We start from the raw sequence: 17202 nt of genomic DNA, 5'->3' as shown, positions 1-17202 counted from the left end.
ATCCCAAATCCCAAACCCCAAATTCCAAATCCAATTCCCAATTCCCAAATCCCAATTCCCAAATCCCGAATCCCAATTCCCAAAATCCCAACCCCCTCCCCCTCCCCTCCCCCCTCCCGCCCCTCCCCAATTCCCGACCCTCCTCCCCCCCCCCGGGGGATAAATCCCGACCCTTCCCCTCCCCCGCCGCCCCCGCGATGCCGCCGCCGCCGCCGGGAGCCCGGGACCGAGCCCGGGACCGATCCTGGGACCGAGCCCGGGACCGATCCTGGGACCGAGCCCGGGACCGATCCGGATCCCTGGCTGGATCCCGGGATGGATCCCGGGGTGATTCCCGGGACGGATCCCGGGGTGATTCCCGGGACGGATCCCGCGCTGATCCCCGGAGCGAACCCCGCTGCGGATCCCGGGACGGATCCCCATCCCCGGCCGCATCCCCGGCCGGATCCCGGTGCGGATCCCGCTCGGATCCCCGGGGCGGATCCCGGGGCGGATCCCGGGGCTCCCCGGGCCGCCCCCAGCGCTACCGGCGCCACCCCAAACCCCCGTACTCGTACCTGGCGCTGATCGCGCTCGTCATCCGCGCCGCCCCCGGCCGCCGCCTCAAGCTCGCACAGGTAACCCCGAGAGAGACCGAGAGATCCACCGGGATCCACCGGGATCCACCCGAGAGAACCCTGAGAGACCCCCGGGATTCACCCGAGAGAACCCCGGGACTTCCCTGACTGAGTGACCCCTGAGTGACCCCTGGGATTTCACTGAGAGACCCCCGGGATCCACCCGAGAGACCCCCGGGATCCACCGGGATCTTCTTGAGAGACCCCTGAGTGACCCCTGAGTGACCCCCGGGATCCCCCTGACTGAGAGACCCCCGGGATCCACCGGGATCCCCCTGAGAGACCCCCGGGATCCCCCAGGATTCACCCTGAGAGACCCCCGGGATCCACCGGGATTCACCCTGAGAGACCCCCGGGATCTCCCAGGATTCACCCTGAGAGACCCCCGGGATCCCCCGGGATCCCCCTGAGTGGCCCCTGACAAACCCGGGACCCCCGGGATCCACCTGAGAGACCCCCGGGGTCCCCTCGAGGTTCCCGATCCGACCCCGGGACCCCCGGATTGGGATCCTCATCCAGCCCCGGGAGCACCGGGAATGTCCCGGGACCCCTCGGGATCCTCCCGGGGTCCCCGATCCAGCCCCGGGATCCCCGGATTGGGATCCTCATCCAGCCCCGGGGTCCCAAAGGATCCCCGATCCAACCCCGGGACCCCCGGGATCCCCCAGCCGGTCCCGGGATCCCCTTGGAGTTCCCGATCCAGCCCCGCTGCTGCCGGGGTCGGATGAGGATCCCAATCCGGGGGTCCCGGGGTTGGATCGGGGACCCCGAGGGGATCCCGGGACCGGCTGGGGGATCCCGGGGGTCCCGGGGCTGGATCGGGGATCCCAGTTCGGGGGTCCCGGGGTTGGATGGGGGATCCAAATTCGGGGGTCCTGGGGCTGGATCGGGGATCCAAATTCGGGGGTCCCGGGGCTGGATCGGGGATCCAAATTCGGGGGTCCTGGGGCTGGATCGGGGATCCAAATTCGGGGGTCCCGGGGCTGGATGGGGGATCCAAATTCGGGGGTCCTGGGGCTGGATCGGGGATCCAAATTCGGGGGTCCCGGGGCTGGATCGGGGATCCAAATTCGGGGGTCCCGGGGCTGGATCGGGGATCCAAATTCGGGGGTCCCGGGGCTGGATCGGGGATCCAAATTCGGGGGTCCCGGGGCTGGATCGGGGATCCTTTGGGACCCCGGGGTTGGATGGGGATCCCAATTCGGGGGTCCCGGGGTTGTCTGCGGGATCCCCGAACCCCCCCGGGACCCCCGAATTGGGATCCTCATCCAATCCCGGGACCCCCAAATTTGGATCCCCCGGGACACTTTGGGATCCCCGATCCCCCCCCAGGACCCCCAAATTTGGATTCTCGATCCCCCCCCGGGATCCTCTCCCCTGCCTCAATTCCCGACGCTTCCCGAATTCCCCAATAATTCCCGAAAAATTCCCCGAAAATTCCCCCCAAATCCAGAATAATTCCCGAATAATTCCTGGAAAATTCCCGAATAATTCCCAAATAATTCCCGGAAAATTCCCCCCAAACCCCCCAAATTCCCCCCAAAATATCCCGAAAACAACTCTCAAAAAACCCAAAAAAGATTCCAAAAAACCCTAAAAAAATCCCCAAAAAACCCCCCCCGAAAAACCCCAAAAAATCCCAAAAAAATCCCCCCCCAAAATACCCAAAAATCCCCCCAAAAATCCCCAAAAATAAAAAAAAATCCCACCCAAAAAACCTCAAAAATCACCTCAAAAATCCCCAAAAAATCCCCAAAAATCCCCAAAAATCCCCCAAAATCCTAAAAAAATCCCCAAAAATCTCCCAAAAAATCCCAAAAACTACCCAAAAGATTCCCAAAAAAAATCCCAAAAAATCCAAAAAAACCCCCAAAAATCCCCAAAAAACCCCTAAAAAAACCCCAAAAATCCCCCCAAAAAATCCAAAAAAACCTCCAAAAGATTCCCAAAAAATCCCAAAAAAATCTCCCAACCCCCCGGGTCCGGCGCCCCCCGGGTGTTGTCGCGGCTGTCGCGACAGGAGGTGCCAATCGCGACAGGGGGTGACAAAAGCGCTGCCGATGGCGCCGCGGGGGCTCCGGCGCCGCTGTCGCGACATTCCCGGGGTGGGGGAGGGGTCCCGATCCCAAAAAAAAATGAAATTCCAGGATCGGGATGGGAAAAAAAATAATAAAAAAGGATTAAATAAAAAAAATCAAAAAAAAATCCCCCCAAACATTCCGACAAAAACCCCAAAAATCCCAAAAAATCCCGAAAAAAAACCCCCAAAAAACTCCGAAAATCACGAACTCCAAAACCCCCAAGAAATCCCCAAAAATCCCCAAAACCACCCCAAAAATCCTGAAAAACACCCCAAAAACTCCCCAAAAATCCCGGAAAAAAAACGTAAAAAAAGCCAAAAAATTCAAAAAAATCCCCCCCCAAAACCCCAAGAAATCCCCAAACAACCCCAAAAAAAAAACCCCTAAAAAACCCTCCCAAAATCCCCAAAAATCCCGAAAAAACCAAAAAAATCCCCAAAAATCCCGAACTCCAAAACACCCTAAAAGACCCCAAAAATCCCCCCAAAAAACCAAAAAAAAAAACCCCTAAAAATCCCCAAAAATCCCCAAAAGCCCCAAACTAAAAACCCCAGAAAACCCCAAAAAATCCCAAACTCCAAAACCCCCCAAAATAAAAAATCTCAAATTCTCAAAAACCCAAAAAAACCCCAAAATCCCCAAAATCCCAAACCCCAAAAAACCCCAAAAAAACCCAAAAACCCCAAACTCCAAAACCCCAAAATCCCAAATTTTTGGGATGTTCTAGGGGGGAAATTTGGGGGAAAATTTGGGGTTTTTGGGGTTTTGGGGTTTGGGATTTTTTGGGGTCTTTTGGGGGGATTTGGGATTTTTTTGGGGGGGTTTGGGGGGTTTTGGGATTTGAGATTTTTTGGGATTTTTTTGGGTTTTGGGGTTTTCCAGTCTGGGATTTTTTGGGATTTTTTTTTTTTAATTTTTGGATTTTTTTTAATTTTTGGGGACTTTTTTTTAGTTTTTTGGGGGATTTTGGGGGTTTTTTTTATTTTTTTGGGATTTTTGGGGACTTTGGGGTTTTCTGGATTTTGGAGTTTGGGATTTTTTTGGGTTTTTCTGGATATTTTTGGGATTTTTGGTTTTTTTGGTGTCTGTGAGTTTTGGGATTGTGAAATTTGGGGATTTTTTGGGGAAAAATTGAGGAATTTTTTGCTTTGTAATTTGAGTTTTTTGGGATTTTTTGGGGGAACCAATCCCAGGGCTGAAATGAGAATTTTGGGATGGGATAAAAAATCCAATTTTGGGTCAAAATTCGGGATTTCGGGGAAGTTTTATTTTTAATTCCCCAAAACATCCCAGAATCTCCCAAAATTCCTGGAATTTCTCCCAAATAACCCCCAAAATTTTAATTTTTTAGGGAGAATTTTAGGATAAAATTAAAAATAAATCCAATTTTGGGACTACAAATGTGTGATTTTTAAAGGGAATTTTGAGGAAATCCCATAAATTTTGGGGATTTTGGGGATTTTGGGGTTTTATCCTGAATTTTTTTGGGATTTTCCCAGATTATCCAGCAGCTCCGGAGCCTGTTCCCGTTTTTTGGGGGAGGATATCAGGGCTGGAAAGATTCCGTGCGCCACAACCTCTCCTCCAACCCCTGCTTCGCCAAGGTTTGGGGGAATTTTGGGGAGATTTGGGGGGATTTGGGGTTTTTGGGATTTTTAGGGTTTTTTTGGGATTTTTTGGGATTTTTTGGGGATTTTTGGGGGATTTTTTGGGGATTTTTTTTTTGATTTTTCGGGATTTTTGGGGGATTTTTTGGGGTTTTTTTTGGTTTTATTTGGGTTTTTAATTGGGTTTTTATTGGGTTTTTTTGTGGTTTTGGGTTTTTGGGTTTTTTTTGGGAGGGTTTTATTTGGATTTTTAATTTGGTTTTTATTGGGATTTTTTGGGATTTTTGGGGGGGTTTTTGGGGGATTTTTTGGGATTTTTTTGGTATTTTTTGGGGATTTTTGTTGGGTTTTTTTGGGGTTTTTATTGGAATTTTTGGGGGGTTTTTGGGGGAGTTTTTTGGGGTTTTATTTGGGTTTTATTTGGGTTTTTATTGGGTTTTTATTGGGTTTTTGGGGCGGTTTTGGGTTTTTGGGGTTTTTTTGGGAGGGGTTTTATTTGGATTTTTAATTTGGTTTTTATTGGGATTTTTTTGGGGAATTTTTTTTGGTTTTTGGGTTTTATTTGGGTTTTTAATTGGGGTTTTTTGGGATTTTTTTTATTTTTGGGGATTTTTTTGGGATTTTTTTTATTGTTTTGGAGATTTTTTTTTTATTTTTGGGGATTTTTGGGATTTTTGGGGGGTTTTGGGGATTTTTGGGGTTTTTTGGGGTTTATTGGGGAATTTTTGGGGGGTTTTATTCCGTGCGCCACAACCTCTCCTCCAACCCCTGCTTCGCCAAGGTTTGGGGGAATTTTGGGGGAATTTTGGGGAGATTTGGGGTTTTGGGGGGATTTTGAGATTTTGGGGATTTTTTGGGATTTTTGGGGATTTTTTTGAGATTTTTTGGGGGTTTTTGGGGGAATTTTTGGGGTTTTATTTGGTTTATTTGGGGTTTTTATTTGGGTTTTTATTGGGTTTTTATTGGGGTTTTTATTTGGGTTTTATTTGGGTTTTTATTGGGTTTTTATTGGGTTTTTATTGGGTTTTTATTGGGTTTTTATTGGGTTTTTGGGGGTTTTTTTGGGTTTTATTCCGTGTGCCACAACCTCTCCTCCAACCCCTGCTTCGCCAAGGTTTGGGGGAATTTTGGGGGGATTTGGGGGGATTTGGGGTTTTGGGAGGATTTTGGGATTTTGGGGATTTTTTGGGATTTTTTTGGATTTTTTGGGGGGTTTTTAGGGGAATTTTTGGGGTTTTATTTGGGTTTTTTGGGGTTTTTATTTGGGTTTTTAATTGGGTTTTTATTGGGTTTTGGGGGGTTCTTTTTGGCTTTTTTTGGGTTTTTATTGGGTTTTTATTGGGGTTTTTTTGGGTTTTATTTGGGTTTTTATTTGGGTTTTTTTGGGTTTTATTTGGGTTTTTATTGGGCTTTTATTGGGTATTTATTGGGCTTTTATTGGGTTTTTATTGGGATTTTATTGGGTTTTTGGGGTTTTTTTGGGGTTTTATTCCATGTGCCACAACCTCTCCTCCAACCCCTGCTTCGCCAAGGTTTGGGGGAATTTGGGGGATTTGGGGTTTTGGGGGGATTTTGGGATTTTGGGGATTTTTTGAGATTTTTTGGGGATTTTTTTTGATTTTTTGGGGTTTTTTTTGGGGAATTTTTGGGGTTATATTTGGGTTTTTTGAGGGTTTTTATTTGGGTTTTTAATTGGGTTTTTATTGGATTTTTGGGTTTCTTTTTGGCTTTTTTGGGTTTTTATTTGGTTTTTATTTGGTTTTTTTTTTGGGTTTTATTTGGTTTTTTGAGGGGCTTTATTGGGTTTTTATTTGGGTTTTTATTGGGATTTTATTGGGTTTTTATTTGGGTTTTTATTTGGGTTTTTATTTGGGTTTTTTATTGGGTTTTTATTGGGTTTTTATTGGGTTTTTATTGGGTTTTATTTGGGTTTTTATTTGGGTTTTTTGGGGGGTTTTATTTGGGTTTTTATTTGGGTTTTAATTGGGTTTTTATTGGGTTTTTATTGGGTTTTTATTGGGTTTTTGGGGTTTTTTTGGGGTTTTATTCCATGTGCCACAACCTCTCCTCCAACCCCTGCTTCACCAAGGTTTGGGGGAATTTTGGGGGAATTTGGGGGGATTTGGGGTTTTTGGGGTTTTGGGGATTTTTTGAGATTTTTTGGGATTTTTTTGAGATTTTTTGGGATTTTTTTGAGATTTTTTGGGGGTTTTTGGGGGAATTTTTGGGGTTTTATTTGGTTTATTTGGGGTTTTTATTTGGGTTTTTAATTGGGTTTTTATTGGGTTTTGGGGGGTTCTTTTTGGCTTTTTTGGGCTTTTATTGGGGTTTTTTTGGGGTTTTTTTTGGGTTTTATTTGGGTTTTTTGGGGGGTTTTATTTGGGTTTTTATTTGGGTTTTTATTTGGGTTTTTATTGGGTTTTTATTGGGTTTTGGGGGGGTCTTTTTGGCTTTTTTTGGGTTTTTATTGGGGTTTTTTTGGGTTTTATTTGGGTTTTTTGGGGGGTTTTATTTGGGTTTTATTTGGGTTTTTATTTGGGTTTTTATTGGGTTTTTATAGGGTTTTTATTGGGTTTTTATTGGGTTTTTATTGGGTTTTGGCATTTTTGGGGATTTTTGGGGATTTTTTGGGATTTTTGGGATTTTTTTGTTCTTTAATTGTGTGTTTAATTAGTTTTTTTTTGTTTTTAATTCGGTTTTTAATTGGGTTTTAGTAGGGTTTTAATTGGGTTTTTTGGGGTTTTTTCAGTTTTTTGGGGTTTTGGGGGGTGATTTTTGGGACGTTTTTGGTTTTTGGGGGTTTTTTTTTGTTTTTTGGGGGGTTTATTTGGGTTTTTATTGGGGTTTTTTTGGGTTTTGGGGGATTTTTGGGGTTTTTTTGGTTTTTCAGATTTTTTTTGTTTTTTGAGATTTTTGTGTTTTTTTGGGGGGGATTTTTTTGTTTTTAATTGGGTTTTTATTGGGTTTTTTGGGGTTTTTTGGGGATTTTTGAATTTTTTGGGGGGGTTTGGATTTTTATTGTGTTCTTTGAGGTTTTTTTTTTTATTTGGGTTTTTGTGCGGTTTTTGGTGTTTTTTTTGAGGATTTCTTGTTTTTTTTGGCATTTTTTAGGGGGGTTGGGAATTTTTGGGGGTTTTTTTGGGGTGTATTTGGGGTTTTTTAGGGTTTGGGGTTGTTTTTTGGGTTTTTTTGTTTGTTTTGGGGTTTTTTAATTTTTATTGGGATTTTTTGGGGTTTTTTGGGAGGATTTTTTTTGGGTTTTATTCCGTGCGCCACAACCTCTCCTCCAACCCCTCCTTCGCCAAGGTTTGGGGGAATTTTGGGGGATTTGGGGGGATTTGGGGTTTTTTGGGGGTCTTGGGGTTTTTTTTGGTTTTTGGGAATTTTTTGGTAGTTTTTGGTAGTTTTTGGGGGTTTTTTAGGGGAATTTTTGGGGTTTTATTTGGTTTATTTGGGGTTTTTATTTGGGTTTTTAATTGGGTTTTTATTGGGTTTTGGGGGGTTCTTTTTGGCTTTTTTGGGTTTTTATTTGGGTTTTTTTGGGTTTTTATTTGGGTTTTTATTGGGTTTTTATTGGTTTTTATTGGGTTTTTATTGGGTTTTGGGTTTTTTTCTGGGTTTTATTCCATGTGCCACAACCTCTCCTCCAACCCCTGCTTCGCCAAGGTTTGGGGGAATTTTGGGGAGATTTGGGGGGATTTGGGGTTTTTGGGGTTTTGGGGATTTTTGGGGATTTTTTGGGATTTTTTTGGATTTTTTGGGGTTTTTTTGGGGGAATTTTTGGGGTTTTATTTGGTTTATTTGGGGTTTTTATTTGGGTTTTTAATTGGGTTTTTATTGGGTTTTGGGGGGTTCTTTTTGGCTTTTTTGGGCTTTTATTGGGTTTTATTTGGGTTTTTTTGGGTTTTATTTGGTTTTTGGGGGGCTTTATTTGGGTTTTTATTGGGTTTTTATTTGGGTTTTTATTGGGTTTTATTTGGGTTTTTATTTGGGTTTTTATTTGGGTTTTATTTGGGTTTTATTTGGGTTTTTTGGGGGTTTTTATTTGGTTTTTATTTGGGTTTTAATTGGGTTTTTATTGGGTTTTTATTTGGGTTTTTATTGGGTTTTTATTGGGTTTTTATTGGGATTTTATTGGGTTTTTATTGGGTTTTTATTGGGATTTTATTGGGTTTTATTCCGTGTGCCACAACCTCTCCTCCAACCCCTGCTTCGCCAAGGTTTGGGGGAATTTTGGGGAGATTTGGGGGGATTTGGGGTTTTTGGGGTTTTGGGGATTTTTGGGGATTTTTTGGGGATTTTTTTGAGATTTTTTGGGGGGTTTTTGGGGAAATTTTTGGGGTTTTATTTGGTTTATTTGGGGTTTTTATTTGGGTTTTTATTTGGGTTTTTAATTGGGTTTTTATTGGGTTTTGGGGGTTCTTTTTGGCATTTTTGGGTTTTTATTGGGGTTTTTTTGGGTTTTATTTGGCTTTTATTGGGGTTTTTTTGGGTTTTTATTTGGGTTTTTTGGGGGGTTTTATTTAGGTTTTTATTTGGGTTTTTATTGGGGTTTTTTTTGTTTTTATTGGGTTTTTATTGGGTTTTTTTTGGGTTTTTATTGGGCTTTTATTGGGTTTTTTGGGGTGTTATTTGGGTTTTTTGGGGGTTTTTATTTGGGTTTTTTTGGGGGTTTTATTTGGGTTTTTATTGGGTTTTTATTGGGTTTTTAATTGGGTTTTTGGGGTTTTTTTGGGGTTTTATTCCGTGCGCCACAACCTCTCCTCCAACCCCTGCTTCGCCAAGGTTTGGGGGAATTTTGGGGGAATTTTGGGGGAATTTGGGGTTTTGGGGGGATTTTGGGATTTTGGGGATTTTTTGAGATTTTTTTGGGATTTTTTTGGATTTTTTGGGGGGTTTTAGGGGAATTTTTGGGGTTTTATTTGGGTTTTTTGGGGTTTTTATTTGGGTTTTTAATTGGGTTTTTATTGGGATTTGGGGGGTTCTTTGGGGGGGTTTTTTGGATTTTTTTTTGGCTTTAATTGGGTTTTTATTGGGGTTTTGGGTTTCTTTTTGGCTTTTTTTGGGGTTTTTACTGGGTTTTTTTGGGGGGTTTTATTTGTTTTTTTGGGGGGTTTCATTTGGGGTTTTTATTGGGTTTTAATTGGGTTTTATGGGGGGGATTTTTTGGATTTTTTTTTAGTTTTTAATTGGGTTTTTATTGGGGTTTTGGGGTTTTTTGGGTTTTTGGGAATTTTTTGGGGTTTTTTGGGGGGTTTTTTGTTGGGATTTTGGGCGTTTTATTTGGGTTTTTTTGATTTTATTTGTTTTTTGCGGTTTTTTTTGTTGTTTTTGGGGTTTTTTGGGGGGATTTTGGGGTTTTTTATTTTTGGGGGGTTTGAGGATTTTTTGGGGTTTTTTTTTTGTTTTTAATTTGCTTTTTATTGGGATTTGGGGGAGTTTCTTGAGGGTTTTTTGGGCTTTTTTTTTTGGGTTTTGGGGTTTTTTTGGTGTTTTGGGGTTTTTTTCGTGGTGGATTTTGGAGAGATTTTCTTTTTTGTTGTTTTTTGGTTTTGTTTTGGTTTTTAGGGTTTTTTTAGGGTTTTTTGGGGGATTTTTTTGAATTTCTTTGAGGGATTTTTGGGAGGTTTTTGGGGTCCCTTTCTGGAGGTTTTGGGGTCTCAATCTGGGGATTTTGGGGTCCCAAATTCGGGATTTTGGGATTCAAATTTGGGAATTTTGGAGTCTCAATTTGAGGCTTTCGGGGTCTCATTTTGGGGGTTTTGGGGTCCCATTTTGGAGATTTTAGGGTCTCAACTTGGGGATTTTTGGGTGTCAGTTTGGGGATTTTGGGGTCCCATTTAGGGGATTTTTGGGGTTTCAATTTGGAGATTTTGGGGTCTGAATTTGGGGATTTTGGGGTCTCAGTTTGGGGATTTTGGGGTCTGAATTTGGGGATTTTGGAGTCTCATTTTGGAGGATTTTGGGGTCCCATTTAGGGGATTTTGGGGTCTCAATTTGAGGCTTCTGGGGTCTGAATTTGGGGATTTTGGAGTCTCATTTTGGGGATTTTTGGGTCCCATTTAAGGGATTTTGGGGTCTCAATTTGAGGCTTTTGGGGTCTCAGTTTGGGGCTTTTGGGGGTCTGAATTTGGGCATTTTTGTGTTCCAAATGTGGGGATTTTGGGTTCCTGTTCTTGTGGGGTTTGGGGTCACATTTGGGGGATTTTGTGGTCCAAATTTGGTGATCTTGGGGTCTCATTCCTGGAGGTTTTGGGGTCCCATTTGTGGGATTTTGGGGTCCCAATTTGGGGGTTTTGGGGTCTCAGTTTGGGGATTTTGGGGGTCTGAATTTGGGGATTTTGGGGTCACATTTAAGGGATTTTGGGGTCTCAATTTGAGGCTTTTGGGGTCTGAATTTGGGGATTTTGGGGTCCCATTTAGGGGATTTTTGGGGTTTCAATTTGGAGATTTTAGGGTCTCAATTTGGGGATTTTGGGGTCTCAGTTTGGGGATTTTGGGGTCCCAATTTGGGGGTTTTGGGGTCTCAGTTTGGGGATTTTGGGGGTCTGAATTTGGGGATTTTGGGGTCTGAATTTGGGGATTTTGGGGTCCCATTTAGGGGATTTTGGGGTCTGAATTTGGGGATTTTTGGGGTCCCATTTAGGGGATTTTTGGGGTCTCAATTTGGAGGATTTTGGGGTCTCAATTTGGGGATTTTGGGTTCCCAAATTTGTTTTTTCCCCTCTCCAGGTGCTGAAGGACCCCTCCAAACCCCAATCCAAGGGGAGCCTCACCTGGGGTCCCTCTCTGAGGGGTTTTGGGGGGGATCCGGAACTTTTTGGGCTCCGAGTTTGTGGATTTTGGGGTCTCAATTTGTGGATTTTGGGGTCCCAATTTAGGGATTTTGGGGTCCCAATTTAGGGATTTTGGACTCCTATTCCCAAGGTTTTAGGGTCTCAATTTGGGGGATTTTGTGGTCCCAATTTGGGGATTTGGGGGTCTCAGTTTGGGGATTTTGGGCCCCCATTCCTGGAGATTTTGGGCTCCAAGTTTGTGGATTTTGGGGTCCCAATTTGGTGATCTTGGGGTCTCATTCCTGGAGGTTTTGGGGTCCCATTTGTGGAATTTTGTGGTCCCAATTTGGGGATTTTGGGGTCTCAGTTTGGGGGATTTTGGGCTCCCATTCCCGGAGATTTTGGGCTCCCAATTTGTGGATTTTGAGGTCCCAATCTGGGGATTTTTGGGTCTCAATTTGGGGATTTTGGGGTCTCAATTTGTGGATTTTGGGGTCCCAAATTTGTTTTTTCCCCTCTCCAGGTGCTGAAGGACCCCTCCAAACCCCAATCCAAGGGGAATTTCTGGACCGTGGACGTGTCCCGGATCCCCCCGGCCGCTCTCAAGCTGCAGAACACGGCGGTGGCTCGCGGCAGCGGCGGCGGCGTCACCCCCTTCGTCCCCGACCTGTCCCCCTTCATCATCTCGGGGTGTCCCTACCCCCCTTCCCCTCCTCCTCCTCCTCCTCCCCTCCCCGCACCCCAAAATTCCAATTTCTCCATCGATTCCCTGCTCCGGGAAAACCCCGGAGTCCCCGAGCCCAAATTCGGGGCTCGGATTTGGGGGCAGCTGCCCACGTCCTACAGCACGGCCGTGGCCCCCAACGCCGTGGCCCCGGTGGGGACAGGGGGGACCCCGATTTTGGCTTTAAATTGGGGGGTCCTGCAGCTTCCCCCTCCCCAAAATTTGGGGGAGCCCCGGCTGGAGTCGGATTTTGGGGGGGTGGGGGCGGCGCCCCCCAATAAAAGCGTCTTTGACGTCTGGCTCAGCCACCCCGGGGACATCGCCATCAGGGGGTGATGACGTCAGCGTGGCCACGCCCCCCCAAAATTTTGGGGGGATCCCCCCACATAAAAAAAATTTGGGGACCCCCCCCATAAAAAAAATTTGGGGGGACCCCCCTATAAAGAAAAATTGGGGGTGGGGTCCCAGCAAATTTCAAATTTCAGGGAAATTCGCCCCAAAAACTTTGGGGGTGGAAAGGTAAAAAAAAAAAAAAATTGGTGTGAAACCCCTCCCCCCCCCAAATTTGGGGGTTCTGTGACGTCATCGCAGTCACCCCCCCCCCCCCCAAAATTTTGGGGTGGCACCGCCCTAAAAACTCCTTTGACCCTTCCCACAAAATTTGGGGGTTTTGTAGTCATGGAGTGATGACGTCATGGGTGTGTCCCCCCCCAAAATTTGGGGGGTTTTGTCACTCATCGGGTGATGACGTCATCGTCATCACCCCCAAATTTGGGCTGACCGTCTCCGTCGGGTGATGACGTCATCGGTGTCCCCCCCCACGTTTGGGATGTTCGCTGCCATCGGGTGATGACGTCATCGGTGTCCCCCCCCACGTTTGGGATGTTCGCTGCCATCGGGTGATGACGTCACAGCCACACCCCAAATCTGGGGTCTCTGTCGCCCATCGGGTGATGACGTCATCGGTGTCCCCCCCAATAAAGGCTCGGGGTGACCACGGGGAGCTGCGGCTGTCATTGGGGGCGGGGCCGCCCCTCCCAGTTTGGCCCAGTTCAGTCCCAGTTCAGTCCCAGTTCAGTCCCAGTTCAGTCCCAGTTCAGTTCCAGTCAGTCCCAGTCCGGTCCCAGTTCAGTCCCAGTTCAGTCCCAGTCAGTCCCAGTTCAGTCCCAGTTCAGTCCCAGTCAGTCCCAGTTCAGTCCCAGTTCAGTCCCAGTCAGTCCCAGTTCAGTCCCAGTCCGGTCCCAGTTCGGTCCCAGTTCAGTCCCAGTCAGTCCCAGTTCGGTCCCAGTCAGTCCCAGTCCGGTCCCAGTTCAGTCCCAGTCAGTCCCAGTTCAGTCCCAGTCCGGTCCCAGTTCAGTCCCAGTTCAGTCCCAGTCAGTCCCAGTTCAGTCCCAGTTCAGTTCCAGTCCGGTCCCAGTTCAGCCCCAGTTCAGTCCCAGTCAGTCCCAGTTCAGTCCCAGTCAGTCCCAGTTTGGTCCCAGTTCGGTCCCAGTCAGTCCCAGTTCAGCCCCAGTTCAGTCCCAGTCAGTCCCAGTTCAGTCCCAGTCAGTCCCAGTTTGGTCCCAGTTCGGTCCCAGTTCGGTCCCAGTTCAGTCCCAGTCAGTCCCAGTTCAGTCCCAGTTCAGTTCCAGTCAGTCCCAGTCAGTCCCAGTTCAGTCCCAGTTCAGTCCCAGTTCAGTTCCAGTCAGTCCCAGTTCAGTCCCAGTTCAGTTCCAGTCAGTCCCAGTTCAGTCCCAGTTCAGTTCCAGTCCGGTCCCACTTCAGTCCCAGTTCAGTCCCAGTCAGGTCCCAGTTCGGTCCCAGTTCAGTCCCAGTTCAGTCCCAGTTCAGTCCCAGTTTGGTCCCAGTTCGGTCCCAGTTCAGTCCCAGTCAGTCCCAGTTTGGTCCCAGTTCGGTCCCAGTTCAGTTCCAGTCAGTCCCAGTCAGTCCCAGTTCAGTCCCAGTCAGTCCCAGTTCAGTTCCAGTCAGTCCCAGTCAGTCCCAGTTCAGTCCCAGTCAGTCCCAGTTCAGTTCCAGTCAGTCCCAGTCAGTCCCAGTTCAGTCCCAGTCAGTCCCAGTTCAGTTCCAGTCAGTCCCAGTCAGTCCCAGTTCAGTCCCAGTCAGTCCCAGTTCAGTTCCAGTCAGTCCCAGTTCGGTCCCAGTCAGTCCCAGTCAGTCCCAGTTCAGTCCCAGTCAGTCCCAGTTCGGTCCCAGTTCGGTCCCAGTCAGTCCCAGTTCAGTTCCAGTCAGTCCCAGTTCAGTCCCAGTTCAGTCCCAGTCAGTCCCAGTCAGTCCCAGTTCGGTCCCAGTTCGGTCCCAGTTCAGTTCCAGTCAGTCCCAGTTCAGTCCCAGTTCAGTTCCAGTTCAGTCCCCGTTCAGTCCCAGTTCATTCCCAGTTTGTTCCAGTTCCCTCCCAGTCCATCCCAGTTTGTCCCAGTTCACTCCCAGTCCCTCCCAGTTCCCTCCCAGTCCATCCCAGTTCACTCCCAGTTCCCTCCCAGTCCCTCCCAGTTCCCTCCCAGTTCCCTCCCAGTTCCCTCCCAGTCCCTCCCAGTTCACTCCCAGTCCCTCCCAGTCACTCCCAGTCAGTCCCAGTTCACTCCCAGTTCCCTCCCAGTCCCTCCCAGTTTGTCCCAGTTCCTCCCAGTCCCTCCCAGTCCCTCCCAGTCCCTCCCAGTTCACTCCCAGTCGCTCCCAGTCCATCCCAGTTCCCGGCGGTGCCCGCGGGGATTTTGCACAACAAAAGCGGCGGCGCCGGAGGGGGAGGGGCGGCAAATGGGGAAATTTGGGGAATTTGGGATGGGGGAGGGGCGGGGCTGGGGAAATTTGGGATGGGGAATGGGGGGGGCAGGGATTTGGGATTTGGGGAATTTGGGATTGGGGGGGGCAGGGATTTGGGATTTGGGATTTGGGGAATTTGGGATTTGAGGAATTTGGGATTGGGGGCTCTGGGATTTGGGATTTGGGGAATGAGGGGTTCAGGGATTTGGGATTTGGGGAATTTGGGATTTGGGATTTCGGGGATTCAGGGATTCAGGAGCTGGGGGGTCCTGTGGGGTGAGGGCGACTGGGACCAAACTGGGATGGAACTGGGACCGAACTGGGACTGACTGGGACTGAACTGGGGCTGAACTGGGACTGAACTGGGACCGAACTGGGGCTGAACTGGGACTGAACTGGGACCGAACTGGGACTGAACTGGGAGCGAACTGGGACTGACTGGGAGTGAACTGGGACTGAACTGGGACCGAACTGGGAGCGAACTGGGACTGAACTGGGACCGAACTGGGGCTGAACTGGGACTGAACTGGGACCGAACTGGGAGCGAACTGGGACTGAACTGGGAGTGACTGGGACTGAACTGGACTGACTGGGACTGAACTGGGACCGAACTGGGGCTGAACTGGGACTGAACTGGGACTGACTGGGACTGAACTGGGACTGAACTGGGACTGAACTGGACTGACTGGGACTGAACTGGGACCGAACTGGGGCTGAACTGGGACTGAACTGGGACTGACTGGAACTGAACTGGGACTGAACTGGGCCAAACTGGGGCGGCCGGAGCCGAATCAGAGCCGAACCCGAGCGAGTGAAACCGACCCGACCCGAACAGAGCCGAGGGAACACGAGCGGAACCGAGAGAACCCGAAAGGACCCGAATATACCCGAACCCTCCCGAACTCACCCGAACCTTCCCGAACTCACCCGAACCTATCCGGAACCATCCGAACTCACCCGAACCCATCCGGACCCTCCCGAGCTCACCCGAACCCACCCGAGAGAAGCCGAAAAGACCCGACCGGACCCCAACACTGAGGCGGGGGTCGGTCCCATTACTGGGGGATTCTGAGGGTGGGAATTGAGGGGGGTCCCATTCATACCCTGAGGGGTTTTCCCACTATTTGGAGCCTTGGAAGGTCACGGGAGGACCCCAAATCCCTCAGAACACCCCAAAATTTGTGACCCCCCCCCAAACCATCCCCATTGTGACGTCATTTCCTCGCCGTCCGCCAGGGGGCGCCGCGCAGCGCCCGCCATCTTGAGTGTGGCGGCGGCACCGCCTGGCACTTCCGGGTTTGTTCGCACTCACTTCCGGCGTCACCGGAAGCGCCGCCGTCGCCATGGAGACGGCCCCGCCTCGGGCAGCGGCGGTGGCGGCGGGCAGGGCCGGAGGCCTCAACGGGGACAGCGAGGGGACAACGAGGGGACAGCGAGGCGACAACGGCCGGTAACGGGGAGTGGCGGCAGCGCGGGGACCCCGCGGAGGGGCCTGGGGCCGAGGGGGACCCGGTGAGGGGGGCGCGGGAAGGGGCCGGGCAAAATGGCGGTGACGTGAGGGGGGAGTCGGGGCCAAGGGCGGGAATCGTGAGGGGACCTTGGGAACAGGGAGGGGTTCGGGGTGTGGGGACAGGGGGTGATGAGGTTTGGGGACATTGGGGGGCGGTGAGGGGACATTTGGGGACATTGGGGGGGCAGTGAGAGGACATTGGGGACATTGGGGGAGCGGTGAGGGGACATTTGGGGACATTTGGGGACATTGGGGGGGCAGTGAGGGGACATTGGGGGTCCCCTCAGGAGGGGTTTGGGGACAAATTCCTGGATTTGAGGGGACTTTGGGGACAAGTTCAGGGATTTGGGGGGACTTTGGGGACATTGGGGTCCCCTCAGGTGGGGTTTGGGGACAAATTCGGGGACTTTGGGAACATTGGGGACAAATTCCTGGATTTGGGGGGACTTTGGGGACATTGGGGACAAGTTCAGGGATTTGGGGGGACTTTGGGGACATTGGGGTTCCCCCAGGGGAAGTTTGGGGACAAATTCAGGGACTTTGGGGACATTGGGGTCCCCTCAGGAGGGGTTTGGGAACAAATCCCTGGATTTGAGGGGACTTTGGGGACAAATCCCTGGATTTGGGGTGGTTTGGGGACATTGGGGTCCCCTCAGGAGAAATTTGGGGACAAATCCCAGGATTTGAGGGGACTTTGGGGACATTGGGGTCCCCTCAGTGGAAGTTTGGGGACAAATCCCAGGATTTGAGGTGGTTTGGGGACATTGGGGTCCCTTCAGGAGGGGTTTGGGGACAAATTCAGGGATTTGGGGGGACATTGGGGACATTGAGGACATTGGGGTTTTCTCAGGGGAAGTTTGGGGACAAATCCCAGGATTTGAGGGGACTCTGGGGACAAATTCCTGAATTTGAGGGGACTTTGGGGACATTGGGGTTCCCTCAGGAGGGGTTTGGGGACAAATCCCTGGATTTGGGGTGGTTTGGGGACATTGGGGTCCCCTCAAGGGAAATTTGGGGACAAATCCCAGGATTTGGGGTGGATTGTCCCCGTTTTTTGGGGACATTGGGGGGGGGTGGGGGTGGCCCTGGGGTGACACCGAATCCGTCCCGGCGGATTTACGTAAATC

General features: G+C 49.0%; 2 protein-coding genes across 6 annotated transcripts in view; both read left to right on the top strand.

Moving 5' to 3' along the window:
* The first annotated feature begins 197 nt into the window (after nucleotides 1-197).
* On the top strand, nucleotides 198-16019 carry FOXH1 (forkhead box H1). The gene is made up of 5 exons (XM_058831160.1): nucleotides 198-617; nucleotides 4198-4302; nucleotides 11605-11802; nucleotides 11911-12137; nucleotides 15896-16019. The coding sequence occupies exons 1-5, from the start codon at nucleotides 198-200 to the stop codon at nucleotides 16017-16019; spliced, it is 1074 nt and encodes a 357-aa protein (XP_058687143.1).
* Nucleotides 15329-17202, top strand: part of PPP1R16A (protein phosphatase 1 regulatory subunit 16A) — a 38600-nt gene continuing 36726 nt past the window's right edge. For 2 of the 5 annotated variants that reach the window (XM_058830079.1, XM_058830076.1), the window contains exons 1-2: nucleotides 15331-15610; nucleotides 15802-16015. The gene's annotated coding sequence lies outside the window, so the exon portion shown is untranslated. Of the gene's footprint in view, nucleotides 15611-15801; nucleotides 16078-17202 lie in introns of all 5 variants that reach the window. The other 3 variants (XM_058830080.1, XM_058830074.1, XM_058830075.1) reach the window with 3 other exon arrangements.

Source organism: Poecile atricapillus, chromosome 2 (assembly GCF_030490865.1).
Source record: "Poecile atricapillus isolate bPoeAtr1 chromosome 2, bPoeAtr1.hap1, whole genome shotgun sequence".
NCBI classification, from domain to species: Eukaryota; Metazoa; Chordata; class Aves; order Passeriformes; family Paridae; genus Poecile; species Poecile atricapillus.
Note: the sequence above shows the minus strand (reverse complement) of the source record. Positions and strands in the feature narration are given on the sequence as shown.